This window comes from Argopecten irradians, chromosome 5, assembly GCF_041381155.1.
Source record: "Argopecten irradians isolate NY chromosome 5, Ai_NY, whole genome shotgun sequence".
In the NCBI taxonomy this organism is placed as follows: Eukaryota; Metazoa; Mollusca; class Bivalvia; order Pectinida; family Pectinidae; genus Argopecten; species Argopecten irradians.
In genome coordinates, this window is record NC_091138.1 from 23,173,007 (window position 1) to 23,195,694 (window position 22,688).

The following is a 22,688-nucleotide window of genomic DNA, read 5'->3' on the forward strand; positions in this document are numbered from 1 at the left end:
ATACACAACACCCACACACATACACAACACCCACACACATACACAACACCCACACACATACACAACACCCACACACACATACACAACACCCACACACATACACAACACCCACACACACACACAACACACCCACACACATACACAACACATCCACACACATACACAACACCCACACACATACACAACACCCACACACATACACAACACCCACACACACATACACACACACCACACACACATACACAACACCCACACACATACACACACACACACACACACACATACACAACACACACACACATACACAACACATCCACACACATACACAACACATCCACACACATACACAACACCCACACACATACACAACACTCACACACATACACAACACCCACACACATACACAACACCCACACACATACACAACACCCACACACATACACAACACCCACACACATACACAACACCCACACACATACACAACACCCACACACATACACAACACCCACACACATACACAACACCCACACACATACACAACACCCACACACATACACAACACCCACACACATACACAACACCCACACACATACACAACACCCACACACATACACAACACCCACACACATACACAACACCCACACACATACACAACACCCACACACATACACAACACCCACACACATACACAACACCCACACACATACACACCCACACACATACACAACACCCACACACATACACAACACCCACACACATACACAACACCCACACACATGTAAGTTGTTGCCCACGCTGCTACATTTTGGATGAGATAGACATAGACATATACTTTTAGATCAAATCAGTATTAAAACTGATTTACAAATTTAAGTACGAATTATCATAAGAATAGCTGAATCAGTTTTTTAAAATCAATCTAATAGCTCGCATTATCAAACCGTTTGCATGCTATTTTGTGACTAAAACTGTAATACTTTATTTTGGTATCGATTAAGTGGTATGATTAAAAGAAATATACAACCGAAAACATTCAATTGGATTTAAGATATTTTTGAAAGAAACTCTTCTAACCTCCAAATAATATTCATATTGCTGTTTAACGTTTTTGCTCACCAAAATACCTGGCGCATTCATTTATGGCCTTTATGTATGAAAATGCACGGATATTACTTATAGAATGTTGAAAGAGCACATATGCGAATAGTATCTGGAAATATGTCAATTGGTCTCATTTGGCATTATAGATGAAAAGTACCTATGAACTATAATTGTCAATTGATAATTGAACAATAGATGAACTATCCAACATTAGGACCATATTTTGATAGCTTTAAATCTACCTAATAGTATTTTAGTTTGTGATATTGAAGATGAACATTGAGCACAACTGACAATAAACATTAAATAAGTAATAAGGACAAGATACGTTTAAATGTGTTTGAGTCCCTTTTTAATGACCACATTACATTTCTGGGGAGTATGGTGTTCCTAAAATGATAATTTATCACTGCCCTGGAATTGTCCAAAATAGAGTCGAACCTCCAACTAAAATGGCGGAGAGTAGGTTGCTGATTTTTATTACCGTAACTACACTGTATAGAGTGGCCTCAGTCATCTTAAAAAGAAATACAAACTATTTGAATAGGATATAAAGTTATGAATAAAAGTACAACATATATCAACAAACATCTCAATGACTAGATGATATGTATGGAAGCTATATGACACTATTAAAACACCAAATAACGAGTCTGTACAGCATAAGTAAGCTCGACCAGTTATATTGTTATGTTTCGTGATAGAGTAAATCTGTATTGTAGACTAATCAAAAGTGACTATTTGAAGCTATGGTAAAGAAGTACTGATTTTGGCAATGAAGGAAAGACGGACTTGTCGAAGATAAATCATCGACATGTACCAAGAAAACACAAAATGTAAGGCATAAAACTCTCCACCCTAACTAGCGTTAGTATTGCAGTCGTCCCAGGCCCAATGCAAATACGTTGTCGGTCTCCTTGTTATAAAAAACACAAGCCACTGAAAGTTTTACCAACTAGGATTAAAGGGGGCTCTCAAGCATAAGGAATTCCGTGATCCGGAAGTAGCGTTTGCAAAATAGATTATAGACACAATTTGAAGAATGTAATGGTTCTGTTTAGCTCCATTATGGAAAAAAACTGAAGTGATGCAAGTTGGTCATCGAAATGTCGTAGGAGCGGAAAATGCACGGTCAGATGCTTGGTATCATTTCTGATCTGTGAAGGCTCAGCTAGTATTTTCTGCTCGGTAATGGCGGGATATTAGGATTCCTAGGCGGTATTGGTGGGGGAAGGTCTAACCCTTCAATTGATGAGATGCTCTTCAAAAACTGCTCCTTTTTGGAGGATTTCTGTAAGAAATAGGGCAGACATTACTTATCCGTGAAAAACAGAAAACACACAATGCATATACAGTAGATGTGTTTATTTAAGTAGAGAATTGGTTTTGAACCGATAAGTGGAATAATTATTTGCCGCAACCGCTATAATATTTTGAGTGACAGATCCAATAGGAAAACGGTTGGAATATCATCATTACTCAAAGCAACATTTCATTTACTGTACATGAATATTTATTACATTCTATTCATAAAAAGTTATTGTTTGATAGGTTAGTTTTCTAACTTCAAGTGTTCATATGTTATAACAACTCTATTGTCCGACTAGGGCGACTATATATACACAGAGAATTTAGTTAATGGAAACTCTCGAAAATCCAGATTCTGGGGAATGTGTGGGGTGAATACGAGTTATTAGAATCAGGACTAAACGTTCGCCTGAACTTCCCTGTACTTAGGAGTGTTAAAGTGTGGGAACGGAAACATTTGGTTAATGTCTAATACATATCAAACTCATTTAATACTTATTTGGTTTTTGGTAGGGGACTCTCAGTGTATCAAAGTTGCGAAATGACAATTAACGTATGTGTTTAAATATGTAATGATATATGTACACTCTCTGTGGGCTTATAGATAGGTACATATGCATTATTCTTTCATACCTACGGGTGTAATACTGGCTGGTCTATCGCAATACACTCATGCCGCCTGAGGCTGTATTGCATGGCTACCCATGCAATAAAGCCTCGTGACATCACTGCTTCAACAAAATTTCTATTTCCTCGGTAAAATTTTAAAAAATTTTCACAAATTTGACTGCTTTTACCATAAAAGATATAAATAACGTTATTTTTGTTGAAAATATCACGTATGAAAAATTGATTTTCAGCCGTGGATTTCTTCGAATTTATTTCAAAATGGCAGGATATTATCGTTGTAAAATTGCAATAAAACGTCGAGGTATGAAAGAAAAATACTCTTTCATAAGTGGATATGAAGGATAGGGATATTCTACCCTCGGGATCACAAAATGTTGCAAAACCCTCGGCAAGCCTCGAACTTTACTACATTTTGTGACCCTCGGGTAGAATATCCCTATCCTTCATATCCACATAGGTACATATGCATTATAGTATTACACATAAGGACTTTTTTTTTATTTTTTTATTTTTCAGAAGTTTTCAAAATGTAAAAATTACATTAGATATCAGCACACAAATCATTCATAGTCTTCATTCACTCATTCATCATCAGCATCATCATCATAGTACATATATTCACTCAATATACAACGTCATTCATTAATCACCATATCCCACAGTAGCAAATTATATTTGATTACCATTATCACACTCAGTAAAGTTACAGCTTTGCACACTAACATTATCACTCAGTTCACATCATCATTACCATGATCATCATCATTGTCAAAATATCCTTACTACATGTATTTTAATATCATGATCAATAAATTTAAATCTTATATTTTGATATCATAATCAAAGTTATTACATGTCCTCTTATCCTCAAACATAACATTATATATGATATCATCCACAAAGACATCATTAATAGAGAACGATAATTGTATGAGGTAATCACTGTACATTTTACATGTAAGCATCCAAATTGATCTGAATGAGTTTTATTTTTTTAAATATTTTTAATTGATTTGTGTACAAACAAACAGAACAAACATACCAAACCTAATTAGGAGAGAGAGAGAGAGAGAGAGAGAGAGAGAGAGAGAGAGAGAGAGAGAGAGAGAGAGAGACAGAGAGAGAGAGAGAGAGAGAGAGAGAGAGAGAGAGAGAGAGACTGATAGACAGAAACAAGCAGACAGAGACAGACACATAGACAGACAGACAGACAGACAGAGACAGACACACAGACATATAGACAGACTGACAGACTGACAGACAGACAGAGAGACAGACAGACAGACAGACAGACAGACAGACAGAGAAAGAAAGGTGGGGTGTAACTATGAGACAACAAATATTCAACATTGCAAGAAAAGCAAAAGCAAAATTTGATTAATTGTGGCAATAATATTCAAGGTCGGGAAGATAAATAAGCAAGAGAATTGAAAAAAAAACCCAAAAAAACAAAAACAAAAACAAAAAAAAAGAAATCTGGGCAAATAATGTATACCTTTTACAATGCTACCAGTTTTTCCCATTTCTTCCAATTCTTATCAAACCTTTCTTTAGCAGAATCACCTTTACTAGTAGCTATATATTTTTGTACCCTATAGTGGTCCTTGATAGTGTTGATTAAAGTATTTATACTTAAGGAGTTATGCAGACATCTCATCTTGTAAATATAATGTTTGATTATAATGAGAATTTCATTATCTATCCCATTATTTTTCAGATTCTGTGAAAGAAGACCAAATAGATATGATTCTTTATTAAAACTGAAGGGAATGACGAGTGCATCTAAAAGATTTTCAAAAGTATAAAGAAGGTTCTGAACCTCTTGACATTCCCACAGCACATGTATAATAGTCTCAGTTTCAGAATTACAGAGAACACATAATGGAGAAATGACAACATGAGATTTAAAAAGTAGAGAGTTTGTAGTAAGAATATGATGATTCACTCTATACTGAAACCATTGAAGCTTTGTATTTTTAGTGATAGTGAAAGGAAGTTTGAAAATTTTATTCCAAGTAGGATTGTCAAAGTCAAAAGTCTTATTCCATTTTTTCTGTCCAGTTGGAATTACATTATTTTTAATAAGAAAGTTGTAAAAGTGTTTAGATCCTTTGGACTTCATTAGAAATAATTCCAGGTTAATTGGAATGTAAGGATATACAACATTAGCATATGGGAGAGCTGCATTGGCGCAATATTTCTTGACTGCGGATAACACACTTAGATAATGTAGAAAATTACTGTGAATTTGATATTTTTGAGTAAATTCATCAAAGTTAAAAAAAGTACCTGCAGTTTTATCCTTCACTAGATCTTGTATCACTATAACTCCTTTCTGATACCAGTCCTTCATAAAAATATATTTTTTTCCTATAGTAATTTCATCATTGTACCAGATAGGGGTTTTCATATAAAATTGATGTTTGTTAACATTCTTCTTGTAACTAGAATGCAGATGCTGATAGGCTTTAAATACATCAAACCAAAAACTATTATTACATTTATTTTGACACATTCTTACATATTCAAGCCCACAGTTAGCTAACAAATCTATGTTTATATATGTTTTGAGAATCACTTGCCATTTAGATGTACTAAGAAGAGCTCTTCTTATCCAACTGACTTTGAGAGAGTCAATGAAGGCCTTAATATTTACCATTTTAAGTCCTCCTTCAGTATAGTTTTGTATCAAAATATCCCTTTTAACCTTATCTATTTTACTATCCCATAGAAATTCATAGAGAACAGAGTTAATTTTGGAAAGAAATTTTTCATCTGGGTTTGGCAGAGATATAAATAAATGATTAAATTGGGAAATAAGTAGTGATTTAATTATATGTATTTTGCCAATTGGAGTTAAAATTCTCCTATTCCATGATTTTATGAGAGATTTAAGTTTTATCAGTTTTTTGTCAAAATTTAACTTGGGTATCATATGCAGATTAACATGATAGTCAATTCCTAGAAGAGTGAACCTCTCTTGCCCCCACTGAAGATCTAGTTCTGGAAGAAATGTATCCGAGCTATATTTTTTGCTTCCGATCCATACCACTTGAGTTTTCGAAACATTCATTTTAAGTCCTGATATATTAGCAAAATGTCTTAATTCTTTTATTGATTCCCTAAGTGATTTCTCTGAACCATCTAGTGCCAGTGAGGTATCATCCGCGTATTGCGATAAGAGTATTGGACAGCCGTTAATATCAATTCCTTTTATTCCTTCATTATGTCGTAATTTAATTGCCAAAATTTCTGCGCATAGAATAAAGATATAAGGAGCGATAGGGTCGCCTTGACGACAGCCTCTTTTAATTGGAAAAAATGAAGATAAATTCCCACCTTGATTAATAGTAGCACTAGCATTGTTGTGAAAGGTTTTTACCCAATTTATTATACTGTTCCCAAAACCAAAAAAATGTAATACTTTTTCTATAAAAACCCAAGAGACCGAATCAAAAGCTTTTTCAAAATCAATCATTAAAAACATACCTGGAATATCATTTTCTTCTGTATATTGCATGACATCATAGACAAGTCTGGTATTTTCGCCAATATAACGCCCCTTTAAAAACCCAGTCTGATCAGTATCAATTATTTCATCCAAAACTGATTTAAGTCTACGAGCTATGGTACCTGATGCTATTTTATAGACAACATTCAAAAGAGTTATTGGCCTCCAATTTTTTATGAAATGTCTGGATTTATCTCCCTTAGGGATACATGAGATGATACCTTGTCGTTGCGAGATAGATAAAATGCCAGAAAGATACCCTAAATTGATCGAGCGCACAACAAAATTACCTAAATATTTCCAAAAACATTTATAAAACTCTACTGTAAAGCCATCTATACCAGGACTTTTGTTATTTTTCATATTTTGCAAAGTTTTCCCAGCTTCTTCCAGTGTTATTAAGCCCTCCATATTTTTTGAATCAATATAACTTATTTTTTTAACATTAAATGGTTCTAAAATGCTATCTAAATTAATATCTTCTAGATTGCTATTAGAATCATACAGCTTTTTATAAAAATTGAAAACTTCTTGCAAAATTTCATCCTGGTTTGTTATTACTTTCCCATCATCTAATTGTAACTTTGGTATAATTTTAGATGTGAAATTTCGATTTTCTAAATTGAAAAAATAATTAGTAGGTTTCTCCCCTTCTTCAATCCATTTAGCTCGAGATCTAACAATACTCCCTTTAATTTTCTTTTCCCTTATCAATTGTAACTCTTTCTTTTTAAGTTCTAAATCAACTAAATTTGGTTCATCTTGATCCTCTAATGCCTGAATTGCCTTCTTAAGATGATCTTCCCTAATATTCTGCTGTTTTTTCTTATACGAGGAGTATGAAATAGTTTTCCCCCTAATTTGCATGAGCAAGGTTTCAAAAAATAGCTGGTCATCAATAGTAAACTGTATATCTGAATCTGAAATGCTAACTATGTTGGACTGATTATAGACTGGAAGACAGTACTGCAATTTTGTCTCAGAAATACATTTTTTTACAAGATCTAAATATTCAATGTCCTGAAGGAGACTATTATTGAATTTCCACACCCCCTTTCCCGGTCTAAATTTTTGAAATTGAAAAGATATTACAGGAAAAGAATGGTCAGAACGATAACCAGAAGCAATACTCGTTTTATTACAGCTTGAAATCAAATTTTCGGAGATGAGAAAAAAATCAAGACGAGCTTGTCTCAAAGGTCTATTCTTCCTCCAAGAATACCTTCTGATATCTTCATGTTGTTCTCGAAAAATATCGGTTAGATTAAAATAATCAATTATTTCTAATACCTTTTCTCTGGCCTTAGGATTGTTAAGATTTTTTATAGTTTTTTATCATAATCAAGCTTGGGATCCAGCACTAAATTAAAATCACCACAAATAATTGAATGTTTATTATCAAATTCTTCCAAGGTTTCATTCAGAATGTTATAGAATTCGGGACTATCCCTGTTTGGACCATAGATATTAATCAAGGAAATTCTGAACGTTTCAATTTCAACATCTAAAGCCAAAAAGTTGCCTGAATCATCTTTCTTTTCCTTAAACACTTTAAATTCAAAGTTATTTTTAAAAAGAATTACAACCCCTCTTGCATTCGATTTGAAAGAGTTAAAAAAACATTGAAAGCCCCACTCGTTTCTAATAATGTGTTCTTGTTCCTTAGTAAAATGGGTGTCCTGTAAGCAGATAATGTTACTATTTGTCGATCTAAGGTAGGAGAAAACATCTTTTCGTTTTAATTTATCCCCCAGACCCTGACAGTTTGCCGACAAAAACTGTATTTCAGACATCTTTGCAAGTCACTTTTGAGTATAATCGATCCACCCCAAAGTAGAAAGAAATACGGGACATAACACGAGTAAGACAAAGAAAATAGTATAGAAAAGAAAAGAAGCATAAAAACGTATACATCAGTCACAGATACACTAAGGTAAAGTCGTCGACTACTACCTGACTACATACTGGTACTAGAATTGTTAAGGTCAAATATGTGTACACACTGTATCCCTCAACCTGCCATGAGACCGGAAGCACTATTCTAATACATTCTACTCGGAACTCTTCGAACAACTATGCTATTACATCCATCAAATCCCTAGTGTTCCGAGTGCAAATAGTAAACCAAACACGGACCGGAATGTAATTATATTAAAATCATTCGTGAACATAGAAATATATATATGTATGCATATATCTAAAAACCGGAATTATTATAATAAATGTGTAACATACGTACAGTACATTTAATCCACATAAATTTAAAGACATGCTCACTTACCATATAAAGGAATATCCTAATTATAATCCTTTGGAATGAAACGCACAATCATCACACAAATATACACACAATAACCACAGTGATAAGAAACATAGAGAACATATTTACATGGGTTGGCGGCATTCCAAACTGCCTTTAAATGTCTTTACCAACCGTCACTTTATTTACAAGATCAGTTCATTGTCTCCTAAAGTTCTCATCGTTCAACAGATATTTCTCTTCAAATGGTGTGTCTAAGAAAAGTCTGCGTTTTTTCCCGTTCACCAACACCGCGAATAGCTTCCCATCTACACTATAAGTGTTCTTCACGCACTCCAGTTTAAAAGCATCTTTCAGGAACTGTTGATTGTCCCGCGTAAGGTCCTCATAGATTACCTTTCCAGAACCTCTGAGTTTCTTGCGCGCACGGATAATGTCATGCTTTTTTCTCCTGGAAGTAAATTTTACGATAATACTCCTTGGTTTGGAGCGGCTAAAATGTCCAAGTCTGTGAGCGATGTTAATGTCACTTTTTGTAAGATTTACTTCAAGTTTGTCCGTCACAAAGCTCACAATTTTCTCCACGCACTCTTCCACTGTTTCTTTTTCCGACGGGTCTTCCAGGCCGATAATGCGAAGCGAATCTTTCCTTCCATGTTGTTCCAAGTCATTAAGTTTATATTCCATCTTCTGTGTAACCACATGTAATCTCGTAATTTCTCCTTCTAAACTGTCCACAGTTTTCCGGAGATCATCATTGTCAGTCTCTAGATCAAATATTCGAGCCTCTAGGCGATCGGTTATTTCCTTGTTTTCAACACATATATCTTTCTTCAGTTGAGAAATCTTATTGTCGAGATACTCCCGTGTGATCATGGTAGAAAGAAGTTCATCTAACCTGTCTTCCATTGTCCTTCTGTCTTTCGTATCAGTACCACTCTGACGTCGACTGTCCTTACTGACTGAATTACCTCTGGTCGAAACCCCAGTATGTTTTTCCGTTCCAGGCATAGTTAAGCTGACAAAGCTTCCAAAATCTTGACAGGTACGAGAGATCCAGGTGTACGTGTAGTAGCGCTACATGTAGTATATAGTGAGTAGTAGTCGTCGTAGGTTCTCAGTTCATATTCAGGAAATAAACTTTCTCAAACCACACTTATCATAACGAATTTTCCGAAAATAGTTCGATATTTCGTTAGTTCGTTCTATTATCTCATACACATCCAAAAATGGAGTCTGAATTCCATTCCAACAAAGCGAATTTGTACCGATTTTGCAGAGCAAAAAATCTTCGACTGGTCAGTACCCACGTGACCACGTGACCCCTACACATAAGGACTTTATTGCAACAAACTATGTATATAAATCTACAAGGGTTATGGTTTGGTTATGCGGTATTTATGAACTTGTTCATCATATTCATATTCGTAATATTTCCATAAACATGAAAATTATTTCATAAATTAGTAAAACTTATTTATCCAGATTCTTTGTAACTATTCAGCGTTGCCAAATGTTTCTAAAGTCATGCACAAACTTTAAAAGCAATTGGATACATATAATTAAGGTATCGTGTAGCGATATACTCAGTGCTAATCAGACAATAGTTACATATTGTTAAATTTTATTAAATGCATAATTAAATGGTGCTGTGCTCTTTCATAGTAAATTATTACCTTACAAGATTGAATACTGTCAAAGAGAGTCCTGTAATATAACGATTTTGATCTGAGCTCAAACCATTTTCTAATTTGATACTATGGAAAGTTTCATTTTAAAAAAGTCCAAGATGAATAATTCATAGAATCAAGAAGTGATTCTTAAATGTTAAATGATTTCTAAATCAATACTGCTGTTTAACGTGAACAGTTGTATTATAGAATGTGGGAGTTGAATACTAAGGGGAAAATGGTTATTTAATGTTTCCTGAAGTTTTAAAAGTGAATCAATCACTTTGAATCCTAGAGCGATCGAAGATCATCTCAATAGGTATAAAACGTATACCTATTACACATAACAATTTATATCGCGGTTTATCATCAAATTATCAGAATATTCAATTTCTATGAACAGGAATGGCATTGTGGGAAAGAAGGGGATCGAGGTTAACCTCTACTGGTGCTATACAAAACAACCAACCGGTGTACTGGGAAATAAACACTAATAATATTTTACATGATCAAAGTTATCGATAATATTTCCTGTCTTTTTTTTTAATTTCCTATTTGATGCATCACCTTAACCTGGCTGGATATACTCTTTATTGTCCATAATTGAGCAAAACATAACACAGAAAAGAATGACCTTCCTTATCGTTATTTTGGTAAAATTATGGTAAAAACTAATATTTATCAAATTTATGATAAGAGTTTCCTGAATCTAAAGAAAAAATCGTATATGAAAGCTTATGATAAAATGTATGTTATCTACGCATTATGCTAATCTTAACACAGTTCGCATTACTTAACTCAAATCTTTATGATATATATTATATATCTAATCATTAGGCCAATCTTAACACAGCTTGCATTACATAAACCAAAGTGAATATGCTATATATGATCTGATAATTTTCATATCAAATTATATGCAACAGGATAACTCGTACAGCTTATGCAAATTTGACAGCAAAAGTATGATTTAGCCATATTTATCTACGAAAATAAACAAGCAAGTATAATTGTCTCGCTACCTACCATGGTGTCTTCATTGTCACTGCCGGCAACACTCGCTCCCAGCGAACTGTCCACAGACGCTGTACTGAATTGGCTGGCACGTGAATCATTGGAACCCGAACCTAACAAACAAAGTATGTAAAGTAATTCATCAATTTGATTAAATTTGCAGGGAAGTTCTTATTTTGTAAATGCATTGACTTTGTCAATACAAATACCGTGTTCATACCATAAACCATTTCTTAGTTTATCGTCAACACAGATAGTGAACAATTGATTTATTAGCACATCCGCTATTTTCAGACATTTTGAATAGTCTAAGCATTTCGCCTTGTTAACTATTTTGGCAACATTTATTCAAATCCTAACATGAAACTGTTAAGACAAAACATGTTACGTATTAACACTATTTTGTCGTTTGTCTACACATAATGAGAGAAAAATAGACAAAAGGAACAGATGTTTCCTTTCATTTTAAATATTGTCATCCGCTTTGATAAATAATTTATATATCTGTCAGCAGGTGAACATCACAACAATTATCAGTTTGTAGAAAGTAAACATCATGGCGATAACTTGACCATTGATATGGCGAGATAAATAATTTACCTTGCAACCTATTCATTGATATGATGAGGATAAAAAACTTACTTGACAAACGTATTAATCCGTTTGATGAGGGCAAATAACTTTCTTGACAACCTATTCATTGATATGATGAGGATAAAAAACTTACTTGACAAACGTATTAATCCGTTTGATGAGGGCAAATAACTTTCTAGACGAACGTATCCTTTGTCCTTTGATGAGGGCAAAACTCTTATTTGAATAACGTTTTAATCCGTTTGATGAGGGCAAATACCTTACTTGACAAACGTTTTACTCCGTTTGATGAGGGCAAAAAACTTACTTGACAAACGTATTAATCCGTTTGATGAGGGCAAATAACTTTGGGCAAAGACCTTATGATTAACGTTTGATGAGGGCAAATAACTTTGGGCAAAGACCTTATTTGAATAACGTTTTAATCCGTTTGATGAGGGCAAATAACTAACTTGAAGAACGTATTAATCCGTTTGATGAAGGCAAATACCTTACTTGACAAACGTTTTAATCCGTTTGATGAGGGCAAATAACTTACTTGACAAACGTTTTAATCCGTTTGATTAGGGCAAATACCTTACTTGACAAACGTTTTAATCCGTTTGATAAGGGAAAATAACTTACTTGACGAACTGATGTTACTCCATCGTCCAAGAGCGGCGGAATCTGGAGGCCCTTGTGTGATGACAGGTTTCTGAAAGCAACGATCATGATCTGATAAAAAGGTTCCACACATTTGTATTAAAAGTCTCAAAGAAAATACCTCTCAATGAAATAACAATGTGCTAAAAAACACTGTTGAACCTTTTAGAAAAAAAATATCTAAAAAGTATTTTCAGTGATGTCCGTTGTTATAACGTATTCATAATAATTTGCAATGATAAGCATACCTAGACATATTCTACAAATCACAAAATTTTCAAGTAAAACTGGAAACGTTTATGATGAATTTGATAATCTTAAGACTTTTTAGAGCTTCAAAAACATTTAATACATAATCCTAAATAATATGGACAGTGCAGTTACTGGATGTCTAACGACTCATTCACGATAAGATTATTTCGTATTTTCTTGTCTAACGACTCATTCATTGTGAGATAATTTCGTATTTTCTTGTCTAAAGACTCATTTACGGTGAAATATTTTCGTATTTCCTGTCTAAAAACTCATTACCGTTGAAATATTTCGTGTTTTCATGTCTAAGGACTCATTCACGGTGAGATAATTTCGTGTTTTCATGTCGAGCGACTCGTTCATGGTGAGATAATTTCGTGTTTTAATGTCTAACGACTCATTCACGGTAAGATAATTTCGTGTTTTCATGTCGAGCGACTCATTCACGGTGAGATAATTGTTCATGTCTAACGCAAGTTCCAATCACAATCGAAAGTAAGTTGTGTTTACTGTGTTAAAGCATAACAAAGCCCCGCAAAACTGCCTAAAACATACTATATATATTGAACAGTTATCATATATTTTACATAGCATGCATTTCAAGTAAAAAATAAAACAATATTTGAACTACTACTGATTTCACATAGAAAATGTAGAATATAGTCTTACCGTTATGTCAATATTGATGTTTTTCTTTTTTGATTTTCTCATTAACCTATCCAACAGTCCATTAATTACGGATTTCTCTTCTGTTGACGATTGCCTAATTAACTTGCCGTATTTGTTCTTTAGTTGTTGTAAGTTCTCTTGTTTTTGACGTATAGAGGCTGACGGTAGAGTGTTTCTTTTCTTCCATGATTCGAAAAGCATCTCAGCCTCCTTTAAAGTAAAATGACCCTCCATTGCCTGCTTATTAATGTCTATAAGTTCGTCCATGGCACGCGAACCACTTCTCGGTTCTGACTCAAACACCCCAGCATCTGTCAAAAAGAAAGCGCACCGTTTAAGGTTGTTATTTTTTGAAAATGTGTATGATTCTCCAAACCAAAACATACTCTACACACGAACACATTGACAATTCCACACAGTCTTTTCTTCTGTCAAGAATCAATTATAAACATGTACCATGTGTAATATACATTTCATAATAATATAAAGAGATAACGCTAACAAAGGAATTTTTTTTTATTTCTAAATGTATTGATTGACCAATATTTCAAGACAATTTATTAATTACTGGGACAAAGACCTGTCGATATGTAGGCCTAACAATAGCACTGGAAACAAAGTTTAATTTAGGTGCTAAAATATGTATGGTTAGTGGATTCATTAAGCTAATTATAGCACAGGTGTACGCGTGGATGGAAATCCATCCTACGGTTAGCTCTCACTTTCACTGCAGAAATGAAGTCCATGTATTCTTGGAATCTTCATTAACATGCATGCCAAATTAAATTCCAGTTAAATTTTTAAAACTAATGCTTTTTACAAAATGATCCTCTGAAATGAAAACAGTTAAAAAGAGAGTTTTTCAACAAAATGGAAATGACACAATAGAAGACATCCGAGCAGTTATGTTAAGAGATCTATTTACTTGGAGAAGATGCCATTCCCATAAATTCCTCTGGAGATAGAGAGAAACTCGTGTTGGTGTGTAGTTCATTTCCACAAATTTGTGGTAGTTCATGCAAATTTGGTAAGCTTCTTTGATCTGTAAAATATATTTCTGTAATATCATCATGCATATCAAAAAGGGTACAATCCCTGTTCTATCAACATATCTACGGAGATGCAGCTCTATTCATTACGATGACCTACATCAAATGCCACCTATCGTCCGCTCTAGTTTAGATGTCTAGTACACTATGGATCAACTCATTTTCTGTATTGTTATTAAAAAGTTCCTTCTTTGGTGTTAAAAGACAGTATTATGAAAATTGTTTTGAATCGTCATTGTTCAAATGGAATATGTGTTATATTAAGCTGTCTAATTTGAAGATGCAATCACGTAACCATTACTGTCATGCCTATAATTAACACTTGCAGTAGGCCATAGTTACCTGTAGTCAGGTATTGTTGCGGTAATGATATTTCCGCGATTTAGAAGGGTCTTCGACGTCATCGCGAAATTTTGATCCGTAAAATGTTAAGATTTTTATAACCTAAAATTTTAAGGCCAAATTGCGAAAATTTTATTCGCTGAAATTTAATTTCCGTAGCGTTTCGTCCAAATCGCGGAAATATTCACCAACGAAAATAACGAGCTATTATTGTAATCAATATAAATGTTTAAACTGAAATGAGATAATATAAAAAAGCATGGATTGTAAAAGTACAGTAAGAATAGTAGTAAAATGAAGAAAACACATAAAAACTAAGTAATAAGATTGTCTGATAAAGAAAAGCATATAATCCATTCCAGTTTTATGATCGAATAAGTGCTTAAAGATTTACAGATATGAAAGCTCGACAATAAAAACGAGTTAAACGCACATACTGCCTAGCATACCACCGCAGATCAGTCATAGCATCATGATAAATTTATGTATATTTATGACTCATTGTAATGTCGAAATATTCTATAAAAATGTTTTTTTGACTTTTAAAAATTTTGTATCAAGAATTTGGACAAAGCGTTCCTACGATATTTTGGTGTTATCATATATTTGCATTCGTGCAATAATGCGATTGAAATTTCAAAGAAAGTTGAAGTAAAATATAGAAAGACACCAGTAGGTCAATGTTCATAAATATCTAGACTCGGTTATAACAGCGTCAGGAGGGTTAAGAAACTGTAGTAGACGACATCGTAATCAATGTAAAATGAATACCTACTTCTGGTGTTGCGTTTCGGCAACAAATGACTCTTCGGTGGGGGCTCTGGAGGTCGGTCGTCGATCTTAGATTCACGTTGATCTTCTACAACTGTAAAAATATGGCATATCGTTAATGATGCTAGCATAGCCTGTCTTTATCATATTCATATACAATTCAATATTGCAAGACTATTATCTCAGATACAACGCGTCTGTGTTGGGAAATATACATGTATATCTGTGTTTGTGTTGTTAATAAGAGTTTAATATAATCATCAATCACATGAAATTTGTAAAGAACAATACCTATAAAACGATGGTATTTATCGCTTTATCGTTTATTAATAAAGAAATGCAAATATGTCCAGCCATAAACTGCATACCGGGCTTTTCTGGTTCCTCTAGGAACGGTCGTCTGAGTAAATAAAAATTCTCGGCTGTGCCCAGGGGGGCTGTGTAAACACCACTGGTATCTAGGGGTACGGAATAAACACCACTGGTATCTAGGGGTACGGAATAAATACCACTCTCTAGTAGTGGATCTAGACGTTCTGTCTGTTTCTGTGTTTCATCTTCAAAGGAAATAAAACTGTACATGTTTAAAATAACCAATTACATTGCGATTTTTACCTTTTATCTAGGATAAGATATAAAACAAAACATTTTAAAACAGTCGAAATATTTTCTATAACCAAAATTCAATTGCGAGGCAAGAAATACTGAAGACATCATATACCCTCCATAGAAGTACAACAAACAAGTGTTACAAACGAGATCGAATTATTCTGTAATAAAAGGTGATAGATGATCCTACCTGCCTGATTAGCGCCGTCCTTCTGGCAACCCTTCATACTTTTATAAAAAGTATTGCATGCTACGACCATAGCTTCCGTTTCCTTAAATTATTGAGATGTCACATGATTTAAATTAGTATTGTCCATCCAAAGTCATATGTCTTTGAATTTATGAAATCGAACATTACGTTTCTGTCAATTTCGTTCAAAAATACCTTTCTCTGAAGGAAGTTACTAAAATTGAAAATATTCAGCAATATCTCATATATTACAACTGTCAGAATAATAATCTTTGGAACATATGATTACAGGAAAAACTATAACGTCGTTAAACTTTACATAAATCAACGTTAACACTGTACCACGAACAACTTGGTGTAATTTGCGACGTCCTGGAATCCCGACTCCATTGCCAAGTCGCATATATTCTTGCCTCTACAGTTGGTGATGCGACAGACGTCTGCGGAGCCAGGCAGGTTTAGTAGGTCCGCACACAGGTCTATCAGACCATTCTTGGCAGCAAAATGCAGTAATGTGGGTACTTCAGCAGCAGAGTGTGAGTCTGAGCCTAAGAAGATAGGGATTTTACACAAACATAGTTAAACGTGTCATAAACACGAGTTTAGATACATGCAAATGAATGTCATTCTGTTGCTTGGAATGGTTTAATAATATCGAAAACCGACAATATTCGTTAACGCTACATTAATTTGTCTACGGAAATAACTTGATAATAAGCATCAGAAGACATGCACTCAACGTTCTGACATTAATGTTATACTTAGAATTTCAATATGTTCATGGACATTTAATCCAAACGAAGGAAGGTCCCTTTACAAGTGGTACTGCTGTAGATACTTAATTTTTACTTTTTTTTTTGTGAAAACATTTGATTTTTCAAACACCTCTTATATACATGTTCTTAATTTCAAATGCACATGAAATATTTTGAAAAAAAAACCCAAAAAGGAATTCTCGACGTCGCAAAATATTATAAATTGGTTTCATTTCATTTGAAAGAAAGCCGATTGTTCTGTTGGCATAATATATGTTTTACGAAACAGACGTTGAAAATGTAAAATGCATTTCCCTGATTCGTTTTAGTTTATTTCAACGATCCACAACAGTTAACCTATAAACTTTACCTACGGTTGTATGCTTACCTTGATCTCATTCTACTTTCTACAAACTATGATTTACTGTTAATGTAAACAGATTTACAGCCATTTAAAAAGCAGTTGTTAGGCGTGACGTGGGATACGATGATTCGGGGATACTGTAATCAAACCTATCTATTTTACCGAATATATTAGTTCGCGTTACGTTATTTCCAAGATCAAAGGCTCTTACTGATGGTATTGCAATCATATATACGTTTTTACAATTATTCGCAATTTCAAAATATTTGAATTTGAATTTTATTTCACCTTCTCCGGATCTTTTTGGATTTTCGCCCAATAAATTGATGTGAGACTTGTCGCTTGGTGCGCTTTTTCTGAAGATGTCTACTAAGGCCTTGTCCAAGGCCCTCGTGTCATGTGATCCTACACCAAGGACTTGGCATAGGTAGGAAGGACATTCATATGCTGTCAGTTCTGGGGGTCGGAGGTCAAGGTCACGCACACCGACCTTTATACCTTCTACAAATACAGCTACTTCATTATGTCCATCACATAAATCTAAAAAAATAAATTACAAATGTTAGATATTATTTAATTTATTTTATAAGATAAAATAAAGGATAAAAAAGGCAGACAAGGTTGGGGCTTTGGATTGAACATATAAGAATTGGGTCCACACTACTGACTCAAGACTTTATTCATTCCTTAATATAAACATTTATCACATTCAAAAAGTGCAATCCTTCAGCCATTCTTTCACGTCAAAAATAAAGGTAAAAAGCTAACATTGACTGTTCGAGATTTTAAACTTAAAATTTTAACCTCGTTATTTTTAATTACAATATTGTTTACGTTATTAACATTCAGAGCAAATAACACGACTAAATGATCTTACTCTCAGCTGTAAACATAACACTGTAGGGATTGTATTTCTCCGTCTTCGTTCGATTCACACAACTTTTCCCTAATGTTACTGTAACCGCTCCGGGCAGTTCCCGCTCAAAATTTAAGTACACAACCAATGGCTGCTACAATAAAAAAAAAATAAGCGAATAATATGATATGTCTACATGTGTACTTAATTGTATTAAAAATTGTTAGCTATATCTAAAAAATCAATAGCCTCTTCAAAGAAGTTATGAAGACTTCGTATTTTTTCAACATTATTGTATTGTTTGAGTCAGCTTTTATTTAGTTAGATAAGATAAAAACCAAATTACTGTCATTTAAACAACTTCTGGAATATGACTGTGCCAATGTCACCATTGATGTCATTATGCCATCCAATATCCATCAGCCAAGCTTTAGCTTATTTCAAAAATTCAGTCATGTTCTAGCCTCATAGACATTCTAAACAATCTATGTAAATAACTAGTTTACCTGATAAATAGTGTTTGGAACCAAGATGAACTTGGAACACTGTTTCTTTATCTTCCCGCTGCGTGCCTTTAGCTGCTTTTCCAGAGTTTCCGCCATTTCTACCAACTCCGAGACTAGATCATAATTTTCGCTCTTAACAACTGTCATAGCTAGCATTTTAGTGGATTGGAGAAATGGAAACTTGACTGAAAATTCTTCCTTTTCGTCATCATTTAGGAAACAGTCTAAGAGTACAATATTTGGATGTCCTCGAAGATATTCGATACCTTGTTCCATTTCTGGCACCAACATAGATGGTGACACCAGAGGCACTACGAGTGTATCCATTGTAAAGGTTATCATTGAAGTGTTAAGGTCACACAACCCTACCCTGATGTCAGATTTCGATATAAGCGTTTTGATATATGAGGCCCATTTCTCACAATCTTCCGCATTATATACTATTAAAATTGACGCCATTTTGTAACTATGAAGCTGAATAATATGATCCTGTTAGACATTGGGTTGTCTTTAGAGCTGTAGAAAAAAAATCCATTTGAGGGTAACAAAATTAAAATATCATCACAACATTTCCACTTAATTTGTTAAATTTCTGATGACTTCAAAATTTCGTTTCAAGTTTGTGTTTTTGTGATTGTATCAATAACAAGATTGCATAGGAAGAAAACAAATACAATGTACAAAAGTAGGAATCGAGGACTGATTTGCAAATCTATTTAGGTGAATATATTTGATGGCCCGTTTCAAAATCAATATTTGAAGCATCAATATGAAAAGCATTTTATAAAAAAACTCTACACTTAGTTCATCAGTACGAGTAAAGTTAAATGCCTATATAATATGTTAGTCTTAATGCCTTATAAATGCGCACTTCGTAGGATGCCTTCATTTCGTTTCATTCTCATTCTAATATTATCAGATGTCTTTAAAGCTCTAGTTTAAAAAGTAAAACAAAAGTAAAGGTCATTAACTCAACATGTCAGCCGAGACCTTAAAAGTCGCAGGAAATAATTCGGTTCGAGAGTTCAATACAGCAGAAGTTGTCTAAACATGTTTTGTTATACCTTCTATCATTGATTTCTACTAAAAATGACAATTTATTTCGTATGACGTTTACTAAAAGCGGAATTTACCGCAAAATGACATGTGCAGTAAATGTTTCACTGATTCACCCAAAACAAGTAAATTTTCAACTGTTAACCGGTTAACATTTCTCTGAAGTCTAAAATTGGGACATTTCCATTAGAAAGAGTACAAGGAGTAATAAAATGAAGTTTGTGTACGTGCTTGTTATAGAATGTACTACAAGCACGTATAACCTTAAAGGTTATCGGGTGGTGTAGTGGTTAAGCCACCCGCCTTTCACCGAGCCGGCCGGGGTTCGATCCACGACCCGGATGTGATACGGCCAGAGGTCACCTGCCCGATCACGTGGGTTTTCTCCGGGCACTTCGGTTTCCTCCCACTCTAAGAGTAGACCCATCACGCTTCATCCAGGCCATCGAAAGTGATTTGTATAAGTTGTATAACTTGATTCATAATCGATGTGAAATAAGTAAAGTTTATATTCATTTATTTTATTTACCCCATAGATTTGGTCTGGGATGTGGTTTTGTTGTATAATCCTTTTTATCTTGAATCCGTTAGTCATGGGTTTATAGATAACACGTGCCTGGTTTCCTTTTTAGTATATCAGTAGATGTAATATGTGTATTGTCAATCCCACCACATCCGAGTAGTACTTAAACCATTACGGTTAACGGCGTTTGTAAGTATATCCTGTCGCCATCATGAATCGATCATGAATACAATTTTATATAGAACATAGAACCAATATATTTTTTTTTTTCATGTTTTGTGAGATTTTTTTTGTAAATCCTTCTTCATGATATTGAATGTATTCTTTTACTTTTTTGTAATTGGATTTTTTCGTTTCCAGTAATACTGTCGAATGAATAATATATTAAGTCTTAAGATATGATTCACAATGATATTATAGTATTTTTTGTATTTCAATGTGTATTTAATGAAGCATAACGATAGTTTTGTGTTTTTATTTTTCATTTTTATTGAAACAAAAAAATATGTCACATAAATCATTGTGCGTGTAATCCTAAATGGCAGAAAGAAGAGTGTAGAGAGTATGCAAAAACTTTCTTATCGTGTCTTTTTAATTTCTATTTTATATCCTAGCTATATTGTCAAACGATATCACGAAATACAAGATTATGTTTTTAAGAAAAGGAGAAAACACTTATGTAAACACTTTAAAAAGGGTTAAATACTACTTATTTAGTTATCAATTTCCGTTTCAGAAGAAGTTATGGAAAAATAACAGAGTTGCAAAATGTTTGTTTATTCTATTTGTGTATAATAATATAATCTACAGTATGTGGACAGTAATACTAGGAAATCACGCATTCTTATCATTATCTTTTATTTGTTCAGTTATTGACCGAAAGACCAAGGAAGAAACGTACATTGACAACAAACGATACTGCTGAAATACACGTTAATAGAAGGTAAAGCAAAGTTTTTATCACCCAGCGAGCACGTTGTTACTATCGATTTGCGTCGAAACCCTAAGTGTCTATGGTAACTCCTTACAACGATATGAATGTGATGATAAAGAAATAATAATTCTAAACAAATACTGTCATTAAAATTTTGAGAAAGAATGTTACTTTACTGAAAGTTGTCATGTTAACAGATCGACTGGCTCTACAGTAATAATGTCTCTTTACTGGAGTCAACACGAGGGTGTAGTATATAGAACTAAATATAATGACTTATTAGCTATATATATATATACCTTCCTAATAAACATGTGGATGCCAGATAACCTCAGGTTAATACACAGTAAACATAATAATAGAATGTGTATCACGTAACGGGTCAGTAATCACAACAAATTATTCATTTATTTTCTTGGGTTTAAGTTTGTATTAGGCAAGATTCTGTTGTCGTTCTGCGTACGAATCAAAACACCTCTGTTAAAATACATGTACATCTATATTGAGACGTTATATATGTTGAGTAATACATCTGATGCCTGAATGAACATGTTCTACAGAACTTATAAGGCACACAAGTGATATATTATTAGATGACCAGATCCATGTATGTGTTTTATAGTGTTAATGCATATGTACATACACTAAGTGATTCAGTCGTAACCCAATACAATAACTTAATACAAAAGACTCTATCATTATTGTACTTACCTTTTGCTGTCATGTGCACTATCTGTCACTACAAACAAGATACTATAGATGTTAACAGTTTTAACACGGAAGTTAATTCACTCACAGCGTAAACGGAAAGATATTTTTAGATTAATCTATTGTGGAGATAATTTCTTGTAATACATGTGCCTTATCGCGCACATAAAAGGAAAACAAATTCGCATTGTTATATGACTGTCTTTTTTTTGGCGATTTTGGATTGATCTAGACTGCTCAGACAGGAACTTGACAAAATGCATTAGGCAATAGGGCAGTAGGCACAAACTTCAAAAATGGAGAAGACACTGCGGTAGGGCGAGGAAATATATTGAATGTATTTTCAAATGTTTTACGCAGAGCATCCTACTATG

General features: G+C 33.8%; 1 protein-coding gene across 2 annotated transcripts; it reads right to left on the bottom strand.

The window, feature by feature from the left end:
- Positions 1-1,877: 1,877 nt before the first annotated feature.
- Positions 1,878-22,416, bottom strand: LOC138323267 (phosphoinositide 3-kinase adapter protein 1-like). 2 transcript variants are annotated; one of them, XM_069267734.1, is made up of 13 exons: positions 22,318-22,416; positions 19,094-19,609; positions 18,609-18,741; positions 18,020-18,271; positions 16,955-17,160; positions 16,613-16,694; positions 16,182-16,370; positions 15,818-15,907; positions 14,577-14,693; positions 13,652-13,962; positions 12,713-12,782; positions 11,507-11,607; positions 1,878-2,392 (listed from the first exon to the last, which is right to left on the bottom strand). In XM_069267734.1, exons 2-13 carry the CDS (start codon positions 19,550-19,552, stop codon positions 2,273-2,275), a joined length of 2,130 nt encoding a protein of 709 aa, XP_069123835.1. In that variant the 5' UTR covers positions 19,553-19,609; positions 22,318-22,416; the 3' UTR covers positions 1,878-2,272. The 2 variants fall into 2 exon arrangements, with proteins under 2 accessions (XP_069123835.1, XP_069123836.1); XM_069267735.1 differs by lacking the exons at positions 14,577-14,693; positions 22,318-22,416 and having other exon boundaries at positions 19,094-21,052.
- Positions 22,417-22,688: the final 272 nt, after the last annotated feature.